The 23,752-nt window shown below is 31.5% G+C and overlaps 1 protein-coding gene across 1 annotated transcript in view; it reads left to right on the forward strand.

Moving 5' to 3' along the window:
* TTC21B (tetratricopeptide repeat domain 21B) overlaps positions 1-22,584 on the forward strand; it is a 97,687-nt gene extending 75,103 nt beyond the window's left edge. Inside the window, exons 23-29 of the mRNA XM_051986237.1 lie at positions 2,103-2,253; positions 2,473-2,634; positions 5,072-5,267; positions 16,311-16,535; positions 18,056-18,176; positions 20,318-20,385; positions 22,020-22,584. Of these exons, the coding sequence (XP_051842197.1) occupies positions 2,103-2,253; positions 2,473-2,634; positions 5,072-5,267; positions 16,311-16,535; positions 18,056-18,176; positions 20,318-20,385; positions 22,020-22,097 (1,001 nt within the window). The 3' untranslated portion in view covers positions 22,098-22,584. The remainder of the gene's footprint in view (positions 1-2,102; positions 2,254-2,472; positions 2,635-5,071; positions 5,268-16,310; positions 16,536-18,055; positions 18,177-20,317; positions 20,386-22,019) is intronic.
* Positions 22,585-23,752: the final 1,168 nt, after the last annotated feature.

The following is a 23,752-nucleotide window of genomic DNA, read 5'->3' on the forward strand; positions in this document are numbered from 1 at the left end:
ATATGTCTCCCATATAGGTCATAATTATACAACAATCACTGAAAGACCTAACAAGTATAATCTTGTTTGACCTTTGATTATTTATATCATGTGAGACATAAAAGAGGGAGATGTATGTTTACCAAAGATATTTGTCATTATCATGGAATATCCAGCTTAGAATTCAAAGTAAAGGAATCATCAGGACTAATAATATCTTCTATACCGTAGATCTTAACTTTGAATCCATAGATCCAAAGCATCTGTGCATAGATTTAAGAGGTTTCATGAATTTCAATGAAGTTAGTTTCCTTTGTTATACTATATATTATTATGTTGTGCTATTTTATGCATTAAAAAATAGTCTAAGTAGTAGTTCATAGACTTCATTAAATTGCCAAATACGGATTCATTACATTTTAAAATGGCAAAGAAACCCTTCACCCTAGGCTTCAGGTCAATCGGTTATGTTCATGGATCATCTCTGTATCCTATATTGTACAAGGTGCTTATACAAAAGTAGATGTGATCTGTAATGTTCTTCTTTTTTCTAAAATATGATGGTTCTCTGGGAAGTAGGTTCTCTGGAGGCAACCTTTGTTTCAGGTCAAAGTAATAATCACTCCAAATGCAGCCAGCTGATAAAAGTTCAAATCTTTTATTGTCTCTTCCAAAATAGCCCAGTTAGTTTTCTTAGAGACCTCTCTCCCTCCTTGGTTCCAAGAGTTCTTGCAGCTTGTCTTTTGTCACCTCCAGCTCCCTCTGAATCTTGGTTCTCCTCTCCCTACTGAATTCTGGCTCTCAATCTCTTCAACTGACTCTTGACTTGTGAATCTCCCGATGTCTCCTCCTCTTCCTGGAGGCTTCTAGTTTTTATAAGCTCTCTAAAGGTGTGAACTCTGAAGTGTGACCTCTAATGTGTAAACTCACTTAAAGGTATGCGCTCTAATGTGTGGTCTCTAATGTATAAACGCTCCCAAAGGTATGAACTCGAAAGGTGTGAACCAATTACATAAGCATTGTTTCTATCAACTCTAGTGACTTAACACTTCGTAAGGATTCTAACAGTGATCTTCTACTTAATTTAGCCAGAGATGCACAACATGCACAAATGAAGAAAACTTAAGGATTACAAACATAATATGGTTGAGTGCTAATTTACCTTGTATAAGATTTTTATGTTTAAATGCTGAAGAAATGTATTAAAAAAATTTGAATGCACTAAATAAAAGTATAGTCATCAAAAATGTCAGTAATCAAGAAAAGTTTCTTGGGAATGAAAATTTGTTATATTCAGAAAACAAAGTTAATTATTTTATGTGGAGAATTAAGACCACTAAATGTCTAAAATATCGATTACATATTTCAGCTCTCTTTGTATACTTTGTATGTACATATCTGAAAGAAAATAAAGAAATAAATCTCTTAGTTTGCCAGCTATCGAATATCATCATCTTCAGCTACGTTACTTATCAAACCCTTTCTAGACAGCAAGCATCCCTATCTTTCCTCTCAGTATAAATTTTTAAAATATATTTGCATTTATAATTCTATACTAAACATAAATACATGAATACATGCATGTAATTATAAAAGAGAACTTGGAGATCAAAAGTGATACAGCACATAGATCTTGAATTATGTAGCATGGAAATTTTAGGAATTATTTTAAAGTAAAATATGGCTCATATACTTAGATGCCAGTGGTCCTAGAAGAGGAATTAGTAACAAATCCCAAAAAAATGTTATCTTTCAGAGTTGATGGTGTAGACTGCCAAGATCAGACTAACCACCAATATAACTTAGTTCTCATCCAGTAGTTCATCCAATAACATTTTTATCCATCCATCATAATATAAGCTTTCATGTTTACCTTTGAAATATACTGTAAATATGTTTAGAAGGATTGTACATGTTTATCTACATATCAGATTGCTTGCTATCTTGGGGAGGGAACAAAAATTTGGAATACAAATTCTTACAGAAATGAATGTTGAAAACTATCTTTATATGTATTAGGAAAAATAAAATACTATGGGGGAAAAAGAAGGAAATATATTTTCAATTATGTTTAAAATTTCATTTACCATTTTGTTCAAATCTTAAATATTATGTGTTGCCAGATAATTATACAACTCTATCTCGCTTAATTGATTTACTAAGAAGAGCTGGAAAATTTGAAGATGTTCCAAGGTTTCTTTCAATGGCTGAGAAACATAGTGCCAGAGCCAAAATGGAGCCAGGATTTCAATACTGTAGAGGACTTTATCTTTGGTAAATAAATTTCCCATATAACAGTTTTGTTTAATTCTACCACTGTGTCAAATTGAAACTTAGCTTTTTATTTCACAATCTGAACATTGTGGAATGTTCTTATACTATATATTTGATACAAATATAGAAAATTAATTGAAAGTTTAAATATCGTAGTTATATACGTGAAGGAAAAAAACAATAAATACTTTGTGATTTGTTGTTTTTAACCCTACCAAGGTATACTGGAGAACCAAATGAGGCACTTCGACATTTTAATAAAGCTCGGAAAGACAGTGACTGGGGTCAAAATGCTGTTTATAACATGATAGAAATCTGTTTGAACCCAGATAATGAAACTGTAGGAGGTGAAGTATTTGAAAATCTGGATGGAGACTTAGGGTAAGTCACAATTTATCACTTTTTATTTTTAACTGCTTGGTTAAGAGAGAGGTATGTAATCAGTGTACTAGAAAAAGTAAAGTTCTAGTAAGAGCACTATAGACTAGTCTCAACTACATAATTGATCTTTTGGTTTTTGGAACAGAGCAGAGAAAGAAGTTAGAATTTCACTGAATAAGAACCAGATTATAATTATAAAAATGAGCTGTCATTGCCAGATTCATCTTCCCGAAGGACAGCTCTAATCCTGATATTCACTTGTTCAAAGGTCTAAAGTGGTTCCCATTGCCTATAGAATAAAGTACAGAATTCATCCTGGAATTCAGATTTGTTTCTCTGGCCCTATTTCTTACCACTTAACTTTTCAGTACTCTACATTTCAGTTAAACTGAACTTGCTGAGTATTTTGAGCTCTCATCTCTTTACATCTTTATTTATGTTCTTTCTGCAATATCTCTTCCAAGTACCTTCCTAAATGCCATCTCTTCCATTAATCCTTCTTTAATTCCTACCCCCACTAAAGTAAGAACTCTCATTTTTTTTAATCTCTTTAGATTTAGTTTCTTTTGACTTGTATTATAATTCTTTGTGATTTTGTCCACTGCCTATTTGATTATAAATTACTTGAAGTTACTGTGAAATATATGTCTTTTATCCCTTGTATGACTGAGCATACTATCTTTTACGTAGTTGGCATTCAATCATATGTTGGATTGAAATAGATTTAATTAGTTTGGAATAAATGCAGGGTAAATTGCTGAATTTTTTAATGCATTCTTAGCTACATAGTAGCCAAATATCAATATACAAAGGCTGAGTATCATGTGTTTTCAGTTCTACCACAGGGAATCTCTCATTTAGTTGAAGGCTAAGTTCTAACATCCATGAAATAACTTAGTAACATCGCAAGATAACTATCAATTACCCAAATAAAACTAAAGACAAAAAAAAAAAATGAGTTCAGAACGTAGACTTGAACTGGACTTTGGAGAATAATAGGATTAGAAAGTTAATTCAAGTGAGGGAAATGACAAAGACACACAAATGAGTAGACTGAAACCTTGTTTAGGGAAATCCAACTAGATCAGCCTGATTAAAATAAACCAGGGAGGAAGAATAATAATAGGAAATTAAATTGAAAAGTCAGGTTGGAGACATAAAAAATTATCCACTAACTAGCAGGACAGGGAATTCTAGGAGCAGGAAAATAATAGGATAAAAACAGTGTTTTTAGAAAACTTAATCTGATAATAATATGCATATTAGTTTGAAGGTTGAAAATAAGGAAAACAATTAAGTGGTTATTTTAGTACTCAGGTCATGAGATGGTAAAGACTTAAGACCATAGTCTTGGCAGTAGAAGGGAAAGTGTGTGTGTGTATATATATATCACATATATGTGAGAGGGCATAATGTTAAATGTGATGTAACATCCAAATGGAAATGTACAGTAACTAGATGTAAATGCAGAATCAGAACCCTTTTAAAAAGAGGTTATGGCATTTTGATTTTTATCTGCATATAAATTATAATTAAAGTTGTAAGAGTAAATGAGTCCTTTTGAGATCCCCTAATGCAGAGTTTAGAGCAAAGAACAAAAAGTCAAGAACCAAGCCTTAAGTAAAGCAAACAATGAAGAAAAACAGAAGGGTAGAAAAACAAACAAACAAGAAAGTAATCAGAAAGGTAGAAAACCTGGATTGGGTAACATCACCAGAAATAGAATAGAAAAAAGTTTAGCAAAGGGGGTGAGGGGTATTTTAACAGGGTTAAATACTGGACAAAACAGAATGAGGACTGAAAAATATCTATTGGGTTTGGTACCTACTGGCATTTTTCAAGAGTAATTTTAATAAATTTTATTTATAAAGTAGTCATTTGACAATGTCACAGTATGAGGAAATTTACCATTTTTATAAATATTTATCCTGTCATTTCCATGTTAATAATATTGCTTGCTAATTTCATTAATTTACAACTTCTGCTAAACTAACATTAATAACACAAGAGATATTGTCATGTCCCACAAATATCATGTAAATTTTCCTTTTATTCCATAAGAAATCAGAATTGATGAACATTCTCTCATTAAAAGCTAGGTTCATCTTGTCTTTTTTAAAAAATGTTTATTATTCTTAACTATCATACTTTATATTAGGAAAAGAATTGTGACCTGTTTTTTTTAAAACAAGGCCACTTAAAATAATCTCCCTTATTTAATAATCAGGAGGGAGTGATTGGAGTATATGTGTGTATGTGTTTTGTGTATGTAGAGTTATATTATTTGTTTCCTTTTGGGAGGGTGAGGTAGTTGAGATTAAGTGACTTTCTCAGGGTCACACAGCAAGGAAGTGTTATATGTCTGAGGCTGGATTTGAACTCAGGTCCTCCTCACTTTAGGGCCAGTGCTCTAGCTGCCATTTGTTTCTTTATATAGAAATTCTACTGCAAAGCAAGAATCTGTGCGATTAGCTGTGCAAACAGCTGAAAAGCTCCTCAAAGAACTAAAGCCTCAGACAGTCCAAGGTCAGACACAACTTCGAATAATGGAGAACTATTGCCTGATGGCAACCAAGCAGAAAGCCAATGTTGAGCGAGCATTAAATACCTTCACTGACATAGCAACTTCAGAGGTTAGTAGTTTTCTTTTATTTAGTACACAAATATTTTCTTTCAAAAGTATTACAGAAGTGTGTATTTTGAATAATTGTTTATTTCCAAAAATCAATCCTTGGCACTTATTAAATAAATATTCATTTGGCAAAAAATTCACACAGCAAACCCCTACTTCAGAAGATAGTCTATCTCTATGTTTAGAACTATCATTTATAGGAATGTTCTTTAGGAGTTGAAGTTAAGTTACAAAGAACAAGAAATCTCCAGTGTAACCTGTAAGACACAAGTTAATTCAGAGGACAATTGCCAATGAATCCTCTGGAGAATTTCCACATTATAAAGGTGTCCTAGTTTGACTCACTGAGAAAAAAGATTTAGCTGCTGCAAGGTATCCAAGCTTATCAAGCTTGTAAACTTGGAATATTTCCAACTCTGAGGCTAAATAGGTACAGTGTTGACAGTGTGTGAATATATTGCTTATCAGTTATGCAAATAATGACTTGTTTGTATAGGAATGTGGCATAAATTCTAACCATAGGAAACTGATTTTTACTTTCAGCTCTTCATACTTTCTTCTTTGCTAGGAGGATTTCAACTATCTTTTTTTTTTCTTAAAAGAGGGAATTACTCATTTTCCTTTTTAGTCTATACCAACTTCTCCCCAACTCTAAGGTAAAACAAAAACAACTTCCTTTGTTACTGGTGTTTTATTTCTCCCTTTAGCCACACTACCACATTTCTTGTCTTTGTGTGAAAATGACAGAGGAAATACTAGTTATTCCTTTCAGCTGACAGCTAACTCCAAACATACTCCATTTTGTACTACTTTTTCACAATGCTGATCACTGAAAATTAGTCATTTGCTCTCTTCAATTGGACTTCTGGACTCTTGCTGATTTTTTTTTTCATTTGTAGCAAGACACTTTGTCACTGAAGCAACTGAATGTTCCTTAAATGTACCACAAATATTTTTATGTTGCTTAAATACTACTTTTAGTGCCCTAGGAAAGCACCAGACTTTGAGAGCAAGTCCTGAATGTCACAGAGAATCCATCATTAGTTACATGATTGGACCTTTTCCAGAAGGATCCAGTTTCAAAACTCTGTTTTCAGAATCACCCTAATCTCTGATTCTAGCTTAAAAAAGACAAGGTACACCAAGGCTTGTTCTTTAAGGGTTCAAACCCTTAAAGGCTCTAAAGGTTTCTAGCAGCACTGTTTTCTCAAAGTATGAGTATGGCTGTTTGTGGCTAGGAAATATCTAACCAAAACTTTTTTTTAAACAATTATTTATTTAAGATTATGCAGGTACATTTTTTTTTACATATTTCCATATGAGTCGTGTTGAGAGAGAAAAATCAGAACAAAAAGGGAAAAATTACAAGAAAAAGAAAAACTATGGGGAAAAGGTGAAAATATTCAGTCTCCATAGTTCTCTCTCTGGATTTAGATGGCGTTTTCCATCCAAAGTTTATTGGAATTGCTTTGGATCACTGAATTGATGAGAACCAAATCTATCATAGTTGATTATCATACAGTCTTATTGCTGTGTACAGTGTTTTCCTAGTTCTGCTTGCTTCACTGAGCATCAGTTTATATCAATCTTTCCAAGCTTTTCTAAAATTAACCCATTTATCATTTTTTATAGAACAATAATATTCTATTACTTTCATATACCATAACTTATTCAGCCATTTCCCAACTAAGGGGCATCCATTCATTTTCCAATTCTTCGCCTACAAAAAAGAGCTGCTGTATTTTTACACATGTGAGTCCTTTTCCCTCTTTTCTGATTTTTTTTGGAATACAAACCTACTAGTAGCACTGCTGAATAAAAGAGTATGCACATTTTACAGGCCTTTGGGCATAGTTCCAAACTGCTTTCCCGAATGGTTGGATCAGTTCACAACTCCACCAACAATGTATTAGTGTTCCTTTTCTCACTTCCACTCCAACATTCAGTGTGATAGGTGTGAGGTGATGCCTCAGAATTGTTTTAATTTACATTTTTCCACTAGTGATTTAGAGCATCTTTTCATATGATTATTGATGGCTTTAATTTCTTTCATCTTAAAATTGTTCATATCCTTTGATCATTTATCAATTTTGACTCACTTTTCTATATATTTTAGAAATAAGGCCTTTATCAGAAACACTGGCTGTAAAAATTGTTTCCCAGCCTTTTGGAATTTCCTCTAATCTTGTCTGCATTAGTTATTTATTTGTGCAAAAACTTTATAATTTAATGTAATAAAAATTATTCATTTTACATTTCTTAATAGTCTTTAGTTCTTTGGCCATAAATTCCTCCCTTCTCCATAGGTCTGAGAGACAAGCAGTCCCTTGTTCTTCTAATTTGCTTGTAATATCAACCTTTATACCTAAATCATGTACCGATCTTAGGGGGTGTGATATAAAGGTCTGTGCCAAGTTTCACTCATATTACTTTCCAGTGTTCCCAAATCAAATAGTGAGTTCTTATCCCAAAAGCTGGAGTCTTTGGATTTATCAAACAGTAGATCACTGTAGTATTGATTATTGTGTTCATATACCTTATCTATTCCACTGACTTAACACCCTTATTTTTAGCCAGTATCAAATGGTGTTGATGACTGCTGCTTTAGGTCTGGTACTGCTAGGCTACCATTGCTTGCTTTTTTTTTTTTTTTTCATTAATTCCCTTGATATTCTTTCCTTTTTCCAGATGAATTTTGTTTAAGGTAATTTTTTTGGCAGTTTGATTAGCATGGCACTGAACAAGCAGACTAGATTAGGTAGAATTGCCATTTTTATTATATTAGTTCAGACTACCCATAAGCAGTGATATTTTTCCAACTGTTTAGATCTGACTTTATTTGTGTGAAAAGTGTTTTGTAATTGTGTTCATGTACTTTCTGGTTTGTCTTGGCAGGTAGAAACCCAAATATTTTGTCTACAGTTGTTTTAAAAAGAATTTCTACCTTTTACTGCTGGGCTTTGTTGGTAATATATACAAATGCTGATGATTTTATGTGGGTATATTTTATAGCCTGCAACTTTGCTAATGTTATGAATTATTTCAGGTAGTTTTTTGATTGATTCTCTAGGATCCTCTAATCATCTGCAAAGAGTGATAGTTTTATTTCCTCATTGCCTATTCTAATTTTTTTCTTTTTCTTTTTCTTATTTCAAAAGCCAACATTTCTAACAAATATTTAATAATAATGGTATTAATGGGCATTCTTATTTGACCCTGATCTTATTGGGAAAGTTTCTAGCACTTCTCTATTATATATAATGCTTACTGATGGTTTTAAATAGATGCTACTTATCATTTTAAGGAAAATTCCATTTATTCCTATGCTCCCTTGTGTTTTTAATAGGAATGGGTGCTTATTTTGTCAAAATATTTTTCTGTACTTTTTGAAATTATCATATGATTTCTGTAGTTTTGTAACTGATATGGTAGATTATGCCTATAGTTTTCCTTATGGTTCAATAACCATCCCTGCATTCCTGCTATAAATCCTACTTATTCATAGTGTCTTATCCTGCTAATAATTTGTTGTAATTGCTTTGGTAATATTTTATTTAAAATTTTTGCATAAATATTCATTAGGGAGACTGGTCTATAATTTTCTTTCTCTATTTTGGCTCTTCTGGTTTAGGTATCAATAACATATTTGTGACATAAAAGGAATTTGATAGGATTTCTTCATCTATTTTTCCAAATAGTTTATGTAATGTTGAAATTAATTGTTCTTTAAATTTTTGGTAGCATTCACTTTTTAGGGAATTCATTGTTGGCTTGTTCAGTTTCTTTTTCTAAAATTGGGGTTATTTAAGTATTCTATTTATTTTTATTAATATGGGCAAATTATATTTTTCTAAATATTCATCCATTTCACTTAGATTGTCATTTTAATTTTGTTGGCATATAGTTGAAACAAAATAACTCCTGATTATTGCTTTAATTTCTTCTTCATTGATGGTAAGTTCACACTTTTCATTTTTGATGTTGGTAATTTTTTTTCTTTTTCAAATTAAATTAACCAAAGGTTTATCTATTTTTTTTTGTTTTTGTTTTCATAAAACCAACTCTTAGTTTTATTTATTAATTTAATAGTTTTATTGCTTTCAGTTTTATTACTAGCTCCTTTGATTTTCAGAATTTCTAATTTGGTACTTAATTAGGAGGTTTTAATTTGTCCTTTTTTACTTGTGTGCCCACTTTATTGATCTCCTTTTTCTCTATTTTATTCATGTAAGCATTTAGAAATATAAAGCTTCCCCTAAGAGCTGCTTTGGCTGCATCCCATAAGTTTTTTTTTTTTTAATAACTTTTTATTGATAGAACTCATGCCACGGTAATTTTTTACAGCATTATCCCTTGCATTCACTTCTGTTCCGATTTTTCCCCTCCCTCCATCTACCCCCTCTCCCAGATGGCAAGCAGTCCTTTACATGTTGAATAGGTTACAGTATATCCTGGATACAATATATGTGTGCAGAACCAAACAGTTTTCTTGTTGCACAGGGAGAATTGAATTCAGAAGGTATAAATAATCCGGGAAGAAAAACAAGAATGCAAGCAGTTTATATTCATCTCCCAGTGTTCTTTCTTTGCATCCCATAAGTTTTGATATATTGTCTCATTATTGACATTACCTTGGATAAAACTATTGGTTGCTTCTATGATTTGTTGTTTGACTCACTCATTCTTTAGGATTAGATTAATTTCCAATTGGTTTTAATCTGTTTTTCCCTGGCCCTTATGGAATATAATTTTTATTGCATCATGACCTGAAAAGTATGCATTTATTATTTCTATCTTTGTACATTTGATTGTGAGATTTTTATGCCCTACTTTATGGTCACTTTTTGTACAGGTACCATGTACCACTGGGAAGAAAATATTCCTTTCTATTCCCATTCAATTTTCTCCATAATTGTATTATGGAAAATGTATGTATTTTGTAAGATTCTATTAACCTCCCTAATTTCTTTGTTTATTTTGTGTTTAGATTTATCTCATTCTGAGAGGGGAAGTTGAGTTTCTCCACTAGTGTAGTTTTGCTGTCCATTTCTTCCTGTAACTGACTAACTTCTCTAAAAATTTGGATGCTGTACCACTTCACATATATATGTTTAGTGTTGATTTTACTTCATTGTCTATGCTACCTTTTAAAAAGATAGCTTCCTTCCTTAACTCTTTTAATTCCATCTATTTTTGCTTTTGCCTCATCTCAGATCAAAATTGTTACCCTTGCTTTTTTGCTTCACCTGAAACATGAAATAATTTTGCTCCAGCCTTTTACCCATACTCTGTGTGTATCTCTCTGTTTCAAATATGTTTCTTAATAACAAAATGTTGTGGGATTCTGGTTTTTAATCTACTCTGCTATCTTCTTTCATTTTATGAATTTATTTATCATCCCATTCACATTCATAGTCATGATTACCAGCATTATGTTTCCCTTCATCTTTTCTCCCTTGTATATAATTTTTTTCTTTCCATCCTGTTCCTCCTCACTAGTGTTTTGTTTCTGACTACAACCTCCTAGAACATAACCTCCCTTCTATCCAGCTCTTCCCTTTTCTTTCCCCTTTCTCCTACTTAGAATAAAATAAATTTCTATATTCTCCTGAATCAATATGCAATTCCCTCTTTGAGCCAAAACTGATGAGATTAAGCTTCAGACAGATCTCATCACCCTCTCTCCTTTCCCTCTATTCTCATAGGTCTTTTGTGCCTTTTTATGTAATCTCTTTATCCCATTTTACTTTTTCCTCAATATAAACCTTTTTCTACTCCTTAATATCTTTTTTTTAATATCATATCAGAGTTAATTTATACCTGCATTCTCTATGTATTCTACTTCTAACTGCCCTAATGAAAGATGCAATTATCAAGAGTTGCAAGTATTTTTTTCCAAGGTGGAGATGTAAGTGGTTTAACCTTTAAATAATCTTTAATGGGTTTTTTCCTTTGCTGTTTACCTTTTTATGTTTCTCTTGAATATTATATTTGTAGATCAAATTCCTTGTTTAGTTCTGATCTTTCAGTAGAAATGATTGAAAGTCCCATTTGATTAAAGGTCCACCTCCTCCCCTGAAAAATGATGCTCATTCTGAGTAATTGATTCTTGGTTGTAATCCAAGGTCCTTTGCCTTTCAGAATATGGTATTCCAGGGCCTCTAACTGTAGAAGATGCCAAATCCTAGATAATCCTGTGGCTCCCCTCTACATAAATTGTTTTTGCCTGGCATCCTATAGTATTTTTTTCCTTTAGCTTATAATTCTGGAGTTTTTCACCAGTATTTCTTGGAATTTTCTTAGTGGGATCTCTCTGAGGTGGTGATCAGTGGATTCTTTCAATGACTATTTTGCCCTCTGGTTCTACTATATCAGGGCAGTTTTCTTTGATGATTTCTTGTATAATGCTGTCCAGGATTTTTTTTTTTTTTTTGGTCATGGTTTTCAGGTAGTCTAGTGGTTTTTCAATTGTTCCTCCTGGTGTTTTCCAAGTTAGTTTTTTTCCAATGAGGAAATTTACATTTGTGTCTCTTTTTTTTTAGACTGATTCTTGATTTTTCATAGTCATTAGCTTCTATTTGCCTAATTTTTGGTTTTAATATATGATTTTCTTCAGTTAGCTTTTTAATTTCCTTTTTCATTAGATTAATTAAATTTTTTAAAGTGTTGTTTTCTTCATTAGATTTGTTTTGCATTTGATCAGTTGTATTTTTTAAGGAACTGGTTTCTTCAGTGCATTTTTTTTTTTTTTTGCATTTGACCAATTATATTTTTTTAAGGAATTGCTTTCCTATTATTGTTCTATGAGAAATGATTAGCAGGATGATTTCAGAGAGCCTTGAAGAGACTTACATGAACTGATACTAAGTGAAATGAGCAGAACCAGGAGATCATTGTACATGGCAACAAGATTATATAATGATCAATTCTGATGTATGTGGCTCTTTTAGCTTGAGATGATTCAGGCCAGTTCCAATGATCTTGTGATAAAGAGAGCCATCTACATCCAAAGAGAGGACTGTGGGAACTGAGTGTAGATCACAACATAATATTTTCACTCTTTTTGTGGTTGTTCACTTGCATTTTATTTTCTTTCTCATTTTTTTCCTTTATAATCTGATTTTTCTTGTGCAAGAAAATTGTATAAATATGTATGCATATATTGGATTTAATATATATTTTTACCATGTTTAACATATATTGGATTGCTTGCCATCTAAGGAAGGTATGGGGGGGGGAGGAAGGGGAAATTGGAATACAAGATTTTGCAAATTAATGTTAAAAAATTGTCCATGCGTTTTGAAAATAAAAAGCTTAAAAAAAAAAAGATATAGCCTGATCATAAAAAAGGAATTTCCTTTTCCAAGCTGTTGACTTTCTCTTGCACACCTCTCATTTATTTTCCCAATTTTTCTTGTATCTCTCTTATTTGATTTTAAAAATCCTTGATGAGCTCTTCTTCCAAGAAGGTTCTTTGGTCATGAAATCAATTCTTATCCACCCTTGGAATTTCATATGTGGGCATTTGTTCTCTTCTGAGTTGGTATTTTGGTCTTCCCCTGTAACCATAGTACCTTTCTATGGTCAAGGTTCTCTTTTGTTCCTTACTCATTTTTTTTTTCTTCTCTCTATCTCCCACCCCCACCCACCATTTTCTGACTTTAAAAGGTAAGATCTTCTCCTGGGACATAAGAGGCTCTATCCCAAGCTTCTTATGCTACTTTGAGCTTTGGCTCTGAGCACAAGGGCCCCATGTATTTGGTTAGCATCTTGCTCACAGTGTTGAGGGTAACCTGATTTAGTCCTACCTGTTGTTGCCTGGTCTCCCTAGTTGGTAGTTTGCCTTCTACATTGGGGATGGAGGCTGCCCCACTGGTCTGATCTGCTACAATTTTATTGAGTCAGGACAAAAGATCTCAGTTGCTGGTCTTCTGTGATTAAGACCCTCACTCTGACTTCAGTGAGATTGCTCTTTCTTGAATTCCTTCCAATCTACCTTAAATTGGAGAATTCTTTCATTCTGTTTATTCATAGTCTCTCTTATTCTGGACTCCGTTCAGAGGGTTGGCTAATAATTTGACCTGGCTTCATTCTGCCATTTTGGCTCCACCCCCAGAAATCTCTAACCAACTCTTAATTCTCTATTATGACATTTTATGTCTTTCATATTTCTTGGGACTATTCGTTTATTTTAATTCTCCTATCTTTTTATTTATGTTTATAGAGATTTTATGTGTATGGAGATAAGAAGAGAATGAATACTGGCCCTTCCTTGTTTTAACTTTTAACTATAATTCTTAAATATTTTATAGTCCATCAAACTCTCTATGTCATTTATATCTGATAAATAATAGTGCCCCCATTGAGAGTTCTTTTGTGTTGCTTCATTATGGCATTGTGGATTCTCAAAGACTATGCCAGTAGAATAAAAGCTTTGGTAGATCTTACTGCACTAAAAGATTTAACTAAGTCTGTCATATGGAGATCAGCCACATTACATTCATAGACCTATCAGAAAATTAGCTACTATGTAATGAGTGATTTTGGCTACTTTAGTCCCTTTGGCTACCAAGTTACATGAAGAGTTTATAATTTGGATCATGGAAGGAATAAACCCACATCCATGTAATCATCACTTCTAAAAGTACTGAAATACAATGGCCAAAAATAATAATAGTTTTAATTTTCATTATAAAAAGTATAAATGCTACAAACTTTAAAAACATTTGGAAAATTATTTGTAAATATTGATTTTTCATACTGATATTCAACATAATCACCATCTTATATTATACATTGCTATATTCAGTTTTTAAACTTTGTAGTTAAAAAATTTTAATCAACTGCTGCTCAGTGACTAAAAGGATTGTCTTTGTAATCCCTGTCCTAAGGTCATCCAAAGAATAAGGTTTTGACAGATACATGATAATTTTGATGTGATGACCCACAAGAGAAAGTTTAATGGAGATAGATCAAGTGATTAGAGTTGGCCATGCGAAATGATCTCTTCTACCTAATTCTAAGAAAGTATCATCCAGAAAGTTTTAGAACACATAGTATACAATGTTATCTTATTAAAATTTAAAATTCATAAAATAAAATAGAATTCACAAAATTAAATATAAAATTTTAAATAATTAACTTTCTGGGTTTTTTTTTTTAGTTTTGTAGCATTCATACTTCTGAAGTTATTAACATTTTAAAATAAATTAAAATTATTGGAACACCCTGCACAAGTAAATACTGATAGTCATATATGACTGAGCTCAAAAGAGTACAGCCCTCCCTCTGTTCTTATATTATGGTCCTCTTCTTTTGCCAATAATTTGTCATTTTCTTCCATTCATTCAGATTCTTGTATAATGCTTTGCACCCAATAGGAGTGCCACAAATATTTTGAACATTATTAGATTCTTGAGCACTTTCATTATCCCTTACAATATATATTTAAACATAAAATTGCAGTTGTTATTTAACAGCAATGTCCTATGATACAACCTTCCACCAACATTCAAACAATGCCTCCAGTAGTTTTACTCTGCTAAAATGTATGTGTATGGCAGATGGATGATAGCATCTGCCATATTGAGTACAGAAGGAAGATAATTAAAAGTTTGCCAAGCCTAAGAAAATCTGTAAGAACAGAATGAAACAGTTTCAAGTGATATGCCATAGCTACAGAATGCTGGAAAACAGCACTCAAGTGTGTAACAATCAGAGAAAGTTTGTTGTGACCAAGGTTGTTATGTTCCCCGTGAGGTGAAAAAAGAAAAAGAGAACCAGTTCCTGATAGCCTTCCTACTGTTTTGTGGTCAACTATAATCACCTTCCAAAAAACAAACTATATATCTTATTGACAGATATACCCATATTAATTTCATTCATGTGTACTTATATAAATAATAATGTCATAATTTTTTATGACATAGATTATGGTAATATACTAACTCACTTAGTTGTACATGATCTATGTTCTTATCACAATTGAATAATTATTCTCCATATCTTTTCCTATAACTGCTTACCCATATAGTATATGCCACTTTCACAAAATTAAATTATAGTGCAAAAACAGTGTTTCTGGTAAACACACATTTACTGTTCCTCTGTATGGTCTGTTATTTTGGCCCATGTTTCAAGAAAATGCAAGTGTATTTATTCATGGGTAAACTTTATCTTTATTATTATAAATAATTATCTTCATTATAAATAATTATCTTTATTATTTCTCACTTTTATTTCAAAAAGGAAATATAGTCGAAAAGAACCTATAATTTGGCATACAGAAACCTGAGTTTGAAGCCTTGCTTGACCACTACTTATGTAACCAAGTCATTTGAATTCTCTAGAATTCTTACTAAATCTAAAACTTAGATTCCTTCTCAGAAAAAAATAGTACTGGATTAGGTCTCTAAGATCCCTTTGCACTCTGAAATTCCTATAATCTTATGCATTTTCTCATAACAACTTAAAGAAAAGGTAATCTGCACCAATTTTAGCTTTTGGTCAAATGCTCTGGATAAGAGATGAACAAAATTAAAGATGAGGAAAAAAGAGCAAGGGGAGATTAATTTAAAAAGAGAGAATTGTGTACAATTACATGTACACAAATCCATTTCTTGCTATAATCCATATTTTAAGAATACTTACACAAATGTTTTTAACATAAACACTTGAAAAATATGGACTATGCTTAAAATGCTTGTTTTTAATTGTACAAAAAAAATATATCAAAAATAAAGTCAGTTTAATTATCTGGCATCAGGATATGGTACTAGCATGATTAGTTGCACATTTCTGTATTATATGTGCCAAAGTTTCTTCATCCAGCATCTAGTGTTATCCTTTGAATATGAAGTGTCATTTAAGGATCACCATTTCAAATAGTCATATATTTGAGAAGTGATAGAAAACAAAATAAGATCTTTCTGTCAAATTCTAATTTTATATTGCATATAACCAAGTAACATATGAGCAAATTTCTTAAAAATGAATAATCTGTATGTGTATCTACAGAGTCTCAATTTCAGAACTTTAATTACAGAAAGATCACATTCCAGCACTTTTGGGGATGGCAACAGCATATATGATCTTGAAACAGATACCACGAGCCAGAAACCAACTGAAACGAATTTCAAAAATGAATTGGAATCCCATTGATGCTGAGGAATTTGAAAAGAGTTGGCTGCTGCTTGCTGATATTTATATTCAGTCAGCAAAATATGATATGGCAGGTGAATTGCTAAGACGGTGTCTGCGTCATAATAGGGTAAGTAATAAAAATAATTCTGCTTCTCTCTATGAAATATATTGTTTTTATAATAATCTGTACTGTTCATATTCTGTTCATTTTCAAGTTTTTTTTGTGTTCTTTGGTAAGAATAGGCATGAAGTGGGAAATAGAATACTTATTCTTGTCATGATCAATAAATAAACAAGAAAAACAGGAAATAATTTATCTTTGAGAGTTAAAAAATAAATAACTCCAGATGCTACTTAGTCATTTTCATTCATATAAGTAATTTATGCATGTTTCAAGTTTCAGCTGTGAGTATGTACTACTTACTAAAGGTGTTTGTGGAATGTCAAGTGTTTTCCTGTGATTATCTAGCCTATCCAGAACTAATGAAAATTGCAGAAAAATATCAATTGTGGGTTTCTGCCTCATTTGCTAAAAGAAACACTGACTGAATTTACTGCAGCTGGATGCCATTCCCATGTATTAGAATAATCTATGCAAAATAAATTTTGTAAAAATTCCTTTTCAGATTTTAATTTGGATTGTTTAATCACCATGTTAATATTTAATTGCAAAATGTAGTATAGATTTTTACAATATAAAGCCCCTTTTAACAAAGTTATTTTTAAACATGGAATTCTCTTATAAGGGACAAAATTACTTTAGATATGTGATTCATTCATAATTAATTTATCTAATTACTCTAAGAGTGCCTTGAATTTACCTTGGTTTTTTGGAGATACTTGTTTTTATAATTTTATATAAATTATTTCAGAATTTCTGTTACACTAATCTAAACTACATTTCTAGTTTCTGAGAAACATATTAAGTACTTTTCCTAGAAAGTTATAAGTGAAATCTTCAAATGAAGACTGTTTTACTAAGTTCTTAGGGAAGTTAAAAATGAATCATTTATCAGTTTGTTATCTTTCCCAAATGATGAGGTATACTGCATTTTAAATAGACTTAACAAATATAACTTTGAAAAATCCAAAAAACTGTTGAAATATATAGTCTGGTCATGTCCCTACTGTAACATAGTACAAGAAGAACAATCTGCTTAGCAATGAGAGATGTGGGGCACACCAAAATTTAGTTTGATATCCTGTTGGCAGAATATGTCTGGATATGGTGGTTTTTTCCTAAGATGGCATTTGTGCTCACTGGTTTCTTATGTTTATAGATTCAGAAAAAGCGAAATTTGGAAACAAGAACCTATAGCTTCAAAACTTCACATTTTCTCTTACTCTCATTTGAATGTACTTTTGTACTGATTGTAATAAAATAGCTCAAAAACAATACATTTATTAATTGATAGAAGATTGGAACCTTCCAAGAGGTTAGAAAAGAAAAAATTGTTTTATAATTATTATACTATAACATTTTTTAATACTTTGGAATCTTTAAGTCATTGACTGCATTAACAAAAGTAAATAGGAGTTTTGAAAATTATTTCTTGTAAATATGTAGTTTCACACCTTGTGAATAAAATGTTGGAACTATAGACAAATAGATATAGGTAGATATATCTTTCTAAACTTTTTCTTCAGTCTTGCTGCAAAGCCTATGAATATATGGGATATATAATGGAGAAAGAACAAGCTTATAAGGATGCCTCTGTGAATTATGAAATGGCATGGAAATATGGCAATCAGATAAGTCCAGCAGTGGGTGAGTGGGGTAAAGGGATTATGATTGGTTACATTTTATTCCTAAATCTTTACTTAAATAAGTTTGGAGTTTTTCGTTTATTTTTGTTATCCATGGCAGAAGCTATAGTATGAAGTTAAAGAACTCTCTTTTGAGAGCTCTCCTGAAAAGGGAATGTTTTGATATCCTAACTAATCTTTTAACTGCTTATGCTTACAAGGAACAATTCTTTAAAAACTTTCATCTTTCTGTCTTAACATGTTATATGTTCATAAAATCTTAAAGCTGATAATGGCCATTAAAAAAGCTCTTCAGTAAAAAAAAAAAAAAAATTTCCCAATACACAAGCACCTAGGTTTTTATCCTAGTTCTTTCCCTGTGCAGTATCCTGAACATGCCTAATCTTTCTATCAGACAGTAGGTCTTCAGGTGCTTTAGAACATCTAGCATGTCCTCATTTTTATAAAAGGCAACCATCCCCAATTTCTTCAGTCATTTATTCTATGATATATTTTCCAGAATACTCATTATTCTTACTACTTGTATAAATATTCTCTTATGTCTGTGTGTCTTTTGAAATATAGCTCCCGGAACTGAACATAATACTCACTCTTACTCTGATCAACACAGTTTGCAGATCTAGGCACTCTTAGACTAAGCTTCATAAAAATAGTAATTGTGGCTTGTCCTTTGACTCATCTGTAGCACCTCGCACCTTATGGTCATTGAATACATGTTTAATGAATTGATGCAGCACATTATTGTACTGCCCCCTTTTTAGTAACCATATCAGATCAAATTATACTAAACTTGTGTTTAAAACTTCCAGGTATTTTGTACTTAAAGTGCTACTTGTTTAAGCATTTTTCATGTTGCTTTTATATGTGTTTTTTTTTTTTAAACTAAATGTAAGACTTTACATCTTTTCCTATTAAATTTTGTCTTCATTTAAAATCATTGGTCAAGTCAACATTTATTTTATTATTCATCATCATCCAAAAAAAAAAAAAAAAACCTCAGAATGGTCTCCTTCTGATCTACATTTAATTTTGTGTAGAAATTTGGCACTTTGAGATAGATTCCTCAATTTTGCTTAAGTAGAGGTGGTATCTTAATATGACACTATTTGTGGAAGCATTTAGTGATTAAGATGCATAGTAGATTTATCCTAAAATTCTTTGGTGCTTTATAATATACCTTAAGATTTTTCTAAATTGAGATGAATTTTCCCTATATAATATAGTATTTCCCAGAATAGAAGTTGGAGGTTCTTGAAAAGGTTGTCACAAAAGGAGAAGTTTGAAATCTCAAAAAATCTCTCCAATAGTGGCAACAATTTAATGCATGAGCCCATTTGCTCTTGCTAGTTTCACGTTCCAACTCTCCCTTCACTTAATTCCATCCTTTGCTCAGATATCAAAGTGATCTTCCCAAAGTGAAAGTCTAATAACCATATCTCTCCCCTAGCCTGTAAACTCCAAAGGCTCCTTCTCACCTCCAACATAAAAAATAAAAGCCTTTGTTTGCTTTTTTAAACCTTTCATAAACTGCCCTTTTCCAACTTTCCAGATTTATTGCACATATTCCGTAGTCCACTGACTGGCCTTCTCCTGTTCCTTGCACAAGACACTTCATCTCAAATTCCATACATTTCCAAGGTTTTCTCCATGCCTGTAGTACCCTCCTCCCTCCTTTCCTGGCTTCTTTGGTATCCTTCAAGTCTCTGTGAAAATCTTACCTTCTTCACTTTTCTGGTCCTCCCTTGAAGCTAATAACCTTGACTCAGGTTATCGTGTGTGTGTGTGTGTGTGTGTGTGTGTATTATTTATGCATAGTTGTTTGCTCCTACCTCCCTATTAGACTGAGAGATCCCTAAGAGCAGAGACTGGTTTTACCTTTCTTTGTATCCTAGGACAGTACCTAACACATTATGAGCACTTTACAAATGCCTTTTGCCTGACTGATAGTCTTCTATCTCCATGGCAAATACTCTCTGCTGTGATTTTCTCATTGTTTTCCTCCTCTATTGTATTATTTGTTACTTCATTCTTGCTCATTTCAATGTAGTTCCTTAAATACCACAAAATTAAACTGGTAGAACAAGTTTTTTAAAAAGGGACATATTTATTAATATTTATTTGTTATCATTTTTTTCTTTATAGGCTACAAACTTGCATTTAATTATTTAAAAGGGAAAAGATATGTTGATGCCATTGATATATGTCACAAGGTAATTATTTTTAAAATAAAAATAATTTTTACCTACAGTTTAATGTATTGAAACATTGGTGTAGTAGCAGTAACCTTTTTTTGTGAACCTCAGGATAGACTTTAGCTACATTCTTTAACTATATTATAACTATCATAAGTAAGCACAGTAAAACACTGTTATCCATCATTGCTGGGAAATGGAACATTCTCATCATCGTAAATACTCAATATTCCCTAAATACCTAATACAAATTTTCACAAAGATTAGGATATGATAAAATGCACTTAACACTAAAAGTATCTTAAGCACAGTTTTATAAATCTTTGAAGATTCAAAAGGTATATCATTAACGTATTGTAGAATCTCAAGCTCTTCACTTTTGTTGTTGAGGTGCTTAAATGTTAACAAAGTTCAGATGAACAGAATTCTGGGTGATAAAGTTTGCTTCATTTTAGTAATATTTTGGATTGAAATTAAATTACTCCTCTTTGTGGTACTGAAATGTAATTATGACAAATAAATAGTGTTTATCATTTTTGCTGTGTTATCCAGGCTCTGGAGGAATTTGACACTTCTAAATCACTCATCTTTTTCATATAAAAAAATTCCTAAGATCATGAAATTGAGACATAATGACTGATATTTTATGGTGATTCCTTCACTTATTTTATCTCATTAATGCCCTTAGACTCATATAATAACTAACACTACTAATAACTTGTCTTATTAAATATGCTGCTTTGTTCCTAAGGAAAAAAACATGATAACAGTATGCAATAGAAAAATAAAAGTTGGATCACAGTATCTGAGCAAATTGACATGTTTATTTGAAGGCAAATGTTTTTATTTCAATTCTTGTTGTTAAAACTTTTTAAAAATATTAGTTTATTTTCATTCTTTAACAAGTACAGCATAATGAATATAATTAATTCCTTTTTAATAACTGAGGTCTTTTCAGTGCCCAGGGTGATTATTCATAACAGTCCTTGTAATTCAGTTCTATAGTTGTTGAATGTATAAGAGAAAAAAGTACAATATATACTGCTCCCAGGATATGGCCTAGAAAGTTTTGTGTTATTTTTTTTAAATGAACTTTTGACATTATTTTCTTAGGATTTGATTCTTCTAAATGTGGGGAAAATATAATGGAGAATAAAAAGTTCTGTTTAAAATTTGTTTGATTAAGTTTTTACTACATTAAAAATTGTTTTGATTATTGTAGTTTCAGAGTCAGGAATAAAGTAATGATATATTTGAAGGACATTCAAAGTTGTATGAACTGACCTTTTTCACTTATGACTTGAGATGACTTCATTAATTTAATCTTGGTTTTATGAAACCTTAATTATGGTTGGTTAAATGTAAAATTAATGTAAGACTAAATAGTTGTAGTATGAGAAAATTTTTATCCCTTTTTCATAAAATATGCAGTAGAATCCCTTTGTTATTACCCTGACATGAAATTTCTTCATATTCAATAACTCTGAGCTTTCTTTAGATTCCAAATATGCTTAGGTTTCAAAATCTTTTGAAAGATATCCACCAGAAAATCATAACTTTTTTTGTAAAAATGAATAATCAGAAAGCTCACTTGATTTCTTAGTTCTTCTATACACTTGGCAATTATTTTCATTTTTTTTTTAACTTTACAGGTTCTCAAAACACATCCAACTTATCCGAAAATCCGAAAAGATATACTTGACAAAGCACGTGCAGCTCTAAGAACTTGAACCTTATTCTCCCTAGATTACTAAATTGAAACAGACACTAAAAAAGAAATATGATTTTAAATTCTATTATTATTAAGATTTGACTCATTTGTTTTACAAAGAAAATTTTTTTCAGCGTTGATAGTTATTATTCTCCAGCAGAGGCTGCTGTTGTATAGGAAAAGAAACATTCAACTAGATATATTCAAGCATAGAGGAAATTAATTGAAATCTTTTACTGACTATCTTTGATTAAAAACTGTCTCCAAAACTATAACCTTCCACAATTTGAAGAGCTGTTTCCTTTCTCTTTAAAATTTCTTGACAATCAAGTTAAAACAAACTTAATGCCAAAATTTTTAATGTAATATTTTTGTCTATTTCATGAAAATGCACTTAAGACAATGAGATTTCTTTTCTGTTAATATTTTTAAGCAGTTTCAATTGTTGGCATAAATCCAAATGTAATTTGTAAATAAATTTGTTGTAATAAAATTTTTAATTCAAATATCGTGTTCATCTTCACTGCATTTTTCTTTAGTCTTCTAAGAAACAAGATATGCTAAAAAGGAATTGTTCATTCTAATGTAACCATATCTTTTTGTCTATGTGCACTTCCACACTTAAAAATAGAATTACAGAATCTCGGACTTCAGATGCCATCTTAAACAAGAATCCCCTAAAAGGCATATCAACTTCTGCTTAATCTCTACTAAGAAAGTAACTTGCCTAATTTTCCCAAGAGAAGTAGATGGTACAGTGGGTAGAGTACCAAGTCTGTCAGGTCCATTCTTCATGAATTCAAATGCAGTCTCATACCCTCACTAGCTATATGAGCCTACATGAGATTTCTGCCTTATATGTAAAATGAGATAATAAAAGTGCCTAACTTTCAGGGATGATGTAAGGGCCAAATAAGAATATATGTAAAGCATTTAGTAGTAATAGCAGTAGTGGTGGTAATATTATAACAGACTTTTTTTTTTTTTTACATCCTACTAAATCTGCCCCTGCATCTACTACTCCTAGTTCTGACCCATAAGGCCAAGGAAAAGGAACCAAAACCTTCCCCACATAGAAGCCCTTCAAATACTTGAAGACAGCTATATATCTTCCATAAGAATTTGCCATCTTAGAATCATTAAAAGATTACTGCATCAAAACTTCAGATGCAGTAAACTGCATAATAATCCAGTAAATCAGAGTATAAATTTATAAATCACCAATGGAAACCTTGCCAGTTGTTTGTATTTTAGAAGATGGAAGGGCACCTAAAAATCATTTAGTTTTACTTGTTTTTGAAGTACTAAACAAAAAAAATGAAATGTAGGTTATACTACTTACCTTTATATGACTTGATGTCCGTCCTCAAAAACACCATAACAATATACCAAGGCTGAATAGAGACTAATAATAAGTTTAGCTGATGGAAAAGTACAAAGAATCACTTCAGATCTCAAATTAGAAGTGTTAAGACAATTGTAAACTAGTTAACAAAATGTAGCCACATAACTAGAGTTTTACACGTTTCTACTTGTATTGTGGGAATAAAATGTGAGTTTTATTATTTAAGAGAAATTTCTGGTACTATATTCAGTTTTCACTTTCAGCTTTTATTTTATAACATTGTTTGAACATATTAACTAAATCCTTTCTCAAATATTGTTTAAAGGGAA

This window comes from Antechinus flavipes, chromosome 3, assembly GCF_016432865.1.
Source record: "Antechinus flavipes isolate AdamAnt ecotype Samford, QLD, Australia chromosome 3, AdamAnt_v2, whole genome shotgun sequence".
In the NCBI taxonomy this organism is placed as follows: domain Eukaryota; kingdom Metazoa; phylum Chordata; class Mammalia; order Dasyuromorphia; family Dasyuridae; genus Antechinus; species Antechinus flavipes.